The sequence below is a fragment of the Copadichromis virginalis genome, linkage group LG11 (assembly GCF_057382275.1).
Source record: "Copadichromis virginalis isolate Kocher_CV1m ecotype Utaka linkage group LG11, C_Virginalis_male_GT1.1, whole genome shotgun sequence".
NCBI classification, from domain to species: domain Eukaryota; kingdom Metazoa; phylum Chordata; class Actinopteri; order Cichliformes; family Cichlidae; genus Copadichromis; species Copadichromis virginalis.
Genome location: NC_140628.1, coordinates 19,571,740 through 19,578,866, shown reverse-complemented (window position 1 = coordinate 19,578,866; position 7,127 = coordinate 19,571,740). Strand labels below are relative to the sequence as shown.

The window sequence follows — 7,127 nt, the reverse complement described above, 5'->3', positions numbered from 1 at the left end:
GCAACGTGACGCATCCAACGCACTGGAGTACTTCCGCTAACCAGATCCTGCTGTTCCGCTGACGGCAGTGAGAGTTCTGCCCGAGGATACACTTTATACAGGTGATTTCCCAGCCAAGTGAATAAAAAAAGAAGAAACACAAACAGGATTTAAACGCAACAGCAAAGACTTTACTGAAAAGTACGATTCATGTCAGAACAATGATTTCAGAAAAAACTGCAAGGATTAATCTTCTGCGATAAAACAAGCGGCTCAAGCAAGAACTAAGAACAAAATCAATCAATGCGTAAGCGTGAAATGTAAATAAATAAAAAATGAAAAGTAACAATTCATGGTTTATAAAGCTGTAGCAGGACCTCATAGCAAGCAATGAACAATAAAAAAGTCACGACTTTATAAGCAAGCCCATTTCAAATTAAAAAACAAACAAACAAGAAAAAGACAGTGACACAAGCGTTCTGTATATTACAGCAGAGAGCGTTTAAGCTATTAAATAAACATGTTCACGTTTGGAAAAGTGAAGTTTCTAAAGTAAAACCAAAGTTTGAAATATATATATAAAACTGACTGTATGTGACTTGACTGCCATCCATTGGTGGCTGAATAAATTACAACAAATATACGATTATAAAGTGCTCATCGGATGTGGTAATATTTACAAGCAGCTTAGTAAAAAAATAGCCTCTTCTACTTAATAGACAGATATTGTCACTATTGCTACAGTAGTTTAAAAACCCTGAATCACATTTCACAGTGATTAACTGTGACTTTTACACCCTGCAAAGATTTACAGATGGTAAAAAAAATTTAAAAGACATATTTTTGGCATTAAACATATTGCTGAGAATTCCTGAGTTCAACTTCAAGCACCCAGTGACTGATGTTGTTCTTGTTGAGTACAGTTCATCAATACAAAAGCAGCAGTGCAAACACAACAGATTCAAAGAGCAGTTTTCACTTGAGCTGTGGGGTATCCCTGTGCAGAGTAATAGCCGTCGTTGACAAAGAAAAATGAAGAAACAAAAGAGTTTTTTTTTTCAGATTATGAAAGGAATAATTAAACTGTACAGCTAAACCTTTTGGTCCAAGAAGATCTCTACTCAGGCCTGACATCAGACGGCTCAGCTTATAATGCTTATAATGCCCCCAAACTTGCCCTCCCCATAGTTCACAATTGGTCTACTCCTTCCCTGCTCGCCATGGCTGCAGGGGAGCCTGAGGGATGATGAACTGCGGAAAGGTCCGCGGCACAACGTAGTATCCAACGACCCGCTGGGCTGGAGGTGGTGGCACAGTGCTGATGAAAACTGGAGCATGCTTCTTGAACTGAGGCCACACTGGTGTAGGGTGGTAGATGACCTGAAGGTTAGGAGGCACCTGAACAGAGACAAAGATTGGATTGAGTGAAATCTGAAAGGATGGTAACAGACACATTTTTTCCATATGTGATGAATCCTTTCTAAAGCACACAACAACAAAACATAACACTGTAATAATATAGCAGCAGCTAACATCAACAACAACTTGCAAATGAAACTAAAAATAGCTGTTCATGTATCTTACTTGTGTAAAGGAAGAAATTGCAAAAAGTGTGAGTCAGTTAATCCAAAAGAAATAAAGCCAGTTTCTTATAACAACAACAAATCCAATGAATCACAACACTGGACCTATACGGTCGCTAACAACAAGGCCATAAATCCTTAAAACTGGATAACGCATAATTCACAGATAACTCACGCTTATTTCATAGAGAAATGTTCAGCTGCATAGGTTATTGAAGCCATTAATTCTATATAATAAGTGAATTAACTAAGAGGGAAAAAATCTTGCCTTCAGTAGCTCAGTTGCCCAGATTTATAGTCGCGCAATGCTAAGGCAGGGATCTAACCGTGTGAATTGACAACCAGATTTCCAGCACAACAACTTAAGACATCTGCTACACCACAACAAAGGCAGGCTAGGATTAGCTTTTATGTAGACAAGAGTCCTTAAAGCTCATTCAAACCTCATTCAACTCTCAGAGGTCGTTCCATTATTGGAAATCATCATCAACAAGACCTCATGAATGGCCAGCCAAAAAAATTTACAAAAGGTATGGAAAGAGGTTTCCTGAGTTTTTCCTTCCCACTGTCACCAAGTGCTTGCTTAAAGAGGGGTCATCTAATTGTTGGGGTTTTCTCTTTATTATTGTGGGGTCTTTACGCTAGGTGTTTGCCTTGAGATGATCAACAGATGTTGATCACTGCTGCTGATGAAGCGCTATATAAAACTGAATTGAACTGATATGTGATGAGAATCTGTAAGTGTATATTTGTGGCAGCTGGATGCTGCATGTGGGTTTTTCTGACTAGGCTACTGTACTCAGGTTCATTGTAACAAAGAAGTCATTTCTTGTAGCACTATTGTTAATTAGTGTGCAGGGCTCGCAAAATCTATCTCAGCCCCGTCCGTCGGGCTATATGATAACCCGACGGGCGGGGCTGAGATAGATTTTGGTCTCCCCGTCGGGCTAGCGATTTTGCGAGCCCTGGTGTGCTTTCTTTTACTAACATAAGCACAGGTTTGGCCACATAGATAACTGCTCTAAGAAGCATTGTGGTAAATAAATGACCAACAGATTGTTAAAAGAAAAGAAAAGAAAAGAAAAGAAAACAAAAAGAAAAGAAAAGAAAAGAAAGCAAGAAAAACGTACCATATTTCTTGGGTATTTGACCCTGTTTGATCCATCTTCGTGTGGCTTTCGAATCCTGGGCACCATGGTTATTTTGCAGCTTTCATCCTCCATCTTTCCCTTCTCAGCAACCTGCCCTTCTTTTTCTTTTTCTCCCTGCACATCCCCATCTTTCGCCTCCTCCTCCGTGTCGCTCGATGAAGCTGAACCACAATCCGAAGATGTGGCAGAGTGGTAATCTGAAGTCTCCTGGCTTAGTGAGTCCAGCGAGGACACATCCAGGTCATCCTTCACACACTCTTCATTCTCCTCTTCCTCCTCTTTGTCGAAAGAAGCAACTTTAAAGGGACTGTTGTTCTCTTTGGATCTGTGAAGAAGGGAGTAAATGATTTTTAAGTCATGCCATCCATTTTCCAGCCTGTGACTTCCTACAAGTTTGCACTTGTTGTTTCACATATTGCATCACAACTGTCACTCGTTCAGAACAGAACAGACTGAGAAATGGCTGCGTCTTTGTCTGCCTCTGCAGGCACCCGGTGACTCACCTTGCAGACACCTCCAGTGGATCAATCCACAGAGTCATCTCAGATGGAAATCCCAGGCTGGTGGGCATGATGTTAGTCTCTTTGCAGGCTTGCAACACCACTTCATCACAGGGTATGCTTCTGTTTATGCGAATGCATCTGTGAAAAGTTCAGGAATTAAAAGTTAGGTGCCTTCTTTCTTTGCAGGAAAAAGTCACTCACTGACCACTGTGTAAATGTTTAAACAGTGATGATTACCTAAATGCTTGGCCTTTGCTGGGACAGTCGGGGTACCAGTGATCCTTGTATTTTTCACATAGAAGTCTTTGAAGATTTTCTGCAAACAACTCTGCTTTGGCACCATCTAAGTTACCACGTGTCACAGCCATTCGTTTGAGGAAGTCCACCCCGGCCTTGATCTCTTGCTTCATTGTGACTGTAGACAAAGAAAGAAGGAAGAAAACCACACAATTTATCCATGTGATTCTGTGCATGTGTTTTGCTATGACTTCAGTGAGGTGTGGAAGACCGTGAACTTCAGTTATCACACTTCCCTGTGCAGTTTTCCCTGAAGTGTATATTTATTTTTCTTTGCCTTCAGGGCAGTGTTGAGCATGGGTGAGATGTCCTGAGTGAATTTTACATATATTGCCATGCTCTGTGCCAACAAAAAGATAAAGTTTGTACACGGGCAAATCAGATGCAAACTATAAATGCCAGGTTGACATCCAAGTAATTTGACTATGCAAATTCATTGAGGTCATTGTGCTGTTTATTTTCTGATAGCATGTCTGTTTTGGGTTGAGTGTCAGTGTCAACTTGATCAGAGAGAGAAAAAATGTGCTTAATTGGGCCAAGGCTTTGGCCAACTGCAGACAAACCAGCTGACAGTGCTAACATCTTCCTGTTATCCCTGACAAGAAAGTCCATCCTTGAACTTTTGAGTTGCAAACTGTACTTTGTTATTGTGGCTTGCGACGTGCCACTCTTGCTTCAGTCTGGGTAATGTGTTGTCACAGAAAATAATCATTTTCTCTACTATATGGAGCCACAGCCTTCCCTTAAGGGTAGCCGTGATCCTGTGACACAAGCAGCAACTTTAAATCCCTAACAAATGTTTTGCTGTAGCATGAACTATGAGAGCATCGATGTGTTATCCCCCTCAGACACCATTTCGGACTTCCAGTTCATAATTTGTCTGTGAGGTAAACAGGGGTAGGCTAGAATCTGCAATGAAGAGTCAATATGGTTTGGGTGACAAGTGCTAAGAGACATTAAAGCCATTAATAACAGCACAATATCTTAAGAATTGCTTCAACGATTGTGGTACATGCGACCGCAACAGTTATTTAAACCACACATCTGCAGAATTGAATATAAATATTGTTTTCTGTTTTCTTTTTTATAGCAGGCCTACACCTTCATTTTTAGACACTTGAACCAGTGATTTTAGTTACTGTCGAACAAAGAGTAAGAAATGCCTGTAAAAACGCTTTGATTTATTTATAAAAGGTTGTTTTAAAACTGATGTTCTTATTTTAAATCCCTGGTTTATCTTGAACTTTTGTTCTTAATGAAGTCCTTAAATTGGATGATTAACAAAATGTAACAGCATGTTACTGAAGACAGATGGTCTTACACACGTTCATTTGGAGTTATACAGATGGATGATTTACGTTTTGAAGGAACTTAAACGCATCACTGGGGGTGTTTGTTTTCTCTATAATCACAAGTTAGGTGAGCTCGAAAATGAGGTAGCTTCTCAGTCTGCACACCATGTTTACTGTGCTCGTTTAAAGGCGAGCGGCTGTCATTATACGCAAACCTCTGATACAGGTTTGTTTGGAACAACTTGACCTATTTTCAGGCACAGGCTTGTTCCAGCTGCTTATACTGCGGTCTTTAATGTTTAACTACGAGGGCAAAACTCTGTTAAAATGTCGCCCTGAAAAGGAAAGATTAGTTGAGCCATTTTTAGGAGCGGTTTCGTCGATATTCCCCCCGCGCCTGCAGATGAGGACACGGCGCAAAGCGTGTTCACGTGCTTGTGGACCGTTGGGATACAAAATAAAAAAGCCAGACAAAGAATATAAGAAAGCGAAAAATGTATATCCTCCATCCAGCTGTGATGAAGGGAACGTCACACTACTTAGTGGAAATAACGCGCTTGAGTTTTCAGGCGGTGCGGAAACCCCCAAATGGAAATTCAGAAAGTTTGTGACGAGAAACGTACAGCTGTAGGCAGCTCACCCAAACAACGTATTAATTAACAATTAATAAACAATGTATTTTGGATGGGGGGGTATTTCCGGAGATGAGATTAGATAACTAAATAAATAAATAAATAAATAAATAAATAAATAAATAAATAAAATGTTTAAAAAACATTAATAAAATACAATCAAATAAAATTTACAACAACAAACAGACGTAACACAGCCGACAAAACTTCAACACATTACACAACCAAACGCGATAAAATTAAAGTTAGAAGTACAGAAGTGAGTACTCACATTTTAACGTAGTTATTGTCGGTGCCCTCCTGCTGTATTTGTCTTCCCCTCGGTACTGATGCGCTGGAACTCTCGTGGCGGCACGTTGCTTCCTTGTTCTCTTCGGCTGTAAAGCAACAGAGACGTAGGATTACCGTCAGCGTGACTCACTTCCTTCGCTGTGTGTAGTGAGCAAGCGGTGACTAGTGCCCGCCCGGCCCAAATATGGAATACCGGAGTAAACAGCTGATGAGCGTGAAAGAGAGCGAAATCCCTCACTCTGCTGCTTTTCTAGGCGGAAGAGGGTGTGGGTGGGGGGATACCTAATAGTGTCCTCACCTCTTAAAGGTGTGGTTTCACCCAAACTGTGAAGCGCTTAGCAACTATGTGCTATACAAACAAACCCAGGATTGTAATTAACTGTACCCCACAGCTACACACATGTCACATAGGGAATGCGTTCCTATGAATCATATATCATTATGAAGTTACGTTTTAATGGATTTACATGCTTGATTGTTACATACCTGAAGCTTCACTAGCAGCAGACTTAATTAACTGTTCGTTGGCTAATTATTACCATATAACCGATTCTAACGGCGGGCTGCATTGCTATGGTGACCATTTGCATAAGTAGTACAGTACTCCCCCACGCCTACGCCTACCACCTCTCTCACGCTCTCTGTTGAAGTCTCGGGAAACTGGAACTGAAGGCCGTGCTACATTTGAAAATAACTTAATTAGTACAATGATGAGCTTATATAAGGTGAGATGAACTTGACGAGTAAATTTGAAAATTACCTTAATAACCCAAGACCCAGTCACGGGTAAACGGGTCGCTTAAGACTGTTAAAGTGTTGTTGCTGTTAGATGCTGATTTATCTTGTAAATTTGTAGAAATTTTAAGTCTGTGTTAAATTTAACTTACAGTTTAATGCCAATGAGGGGTAAAGGCTTGTGATTTTGGAGAGATTATTGTGGCTTTACATCTGAGATTTTTATATAATAAAATTTTTATATATGTCACGGTCAAGTTTTACTGCCATTGAAATCCTGGACAAACCTGGACAAGAGGGCCGCAGTTTGTAACAAATATAAACACAAATTAAGTTGGAATACATGTAGCAATTACCCTGGCCAAGATAACTACTTACAATGGACTGAGACACCCCCATAATGACCAGTTCTGCCAATTTCAGGTGCTTACGGAAAGTGACATACCCATATAACATATAGAACCAAATATAAAGACGCGCATGTCTGAATGTGGCTTAGACTAAAAAGTCCGACAATGTGTGAACGATAACGCAAATAAATGACTAAAGATTTACAGGAACAGAGAAGAAGTATTGGTCTCTGTTGGTCTCGTGCTAGACAGTAACCAGGGTTGCTGAGACGAATCTAAAAAACCTGTCCACGGTTCACACGGACATGAAATGA

General features: G+C 40.4%; 1 protein-coding gene across 1 annotated transcript; it reads right to left on the bottom strand.

Moving 5' to 3' along the window:
• Positions 1-148: 148 nt before the first annotated feature.
• LOC146698387 (protein BTG3) lies at positions 149-6,296 on the bottom strand. Its single transcript, XM_085473480.1, has 6 exons — positions 6,215-6,296; positions 5,709-5,814; positions 3,454-3,631; positions 3,217-3,354; positions 2,693-3,038; positions 149-1,377 (listed from the first exon to the last, which is right to left on the bottom strand). Exons 3-6 carry the CDS (start codon positions 3,624-3,626, stop codon positions 1,180-1,182), a joined length of 855 nt encoding a protein of 284 aa, XP_085329606.1. The 5' UTR covers positions 3,627-3,631; positions 5,709-5,814; positions 6,215-6,296; the 3' UTR covers positions 149-1,179.
• Positions 6,297-7,127: the final 831 nt, after the last annotated feature.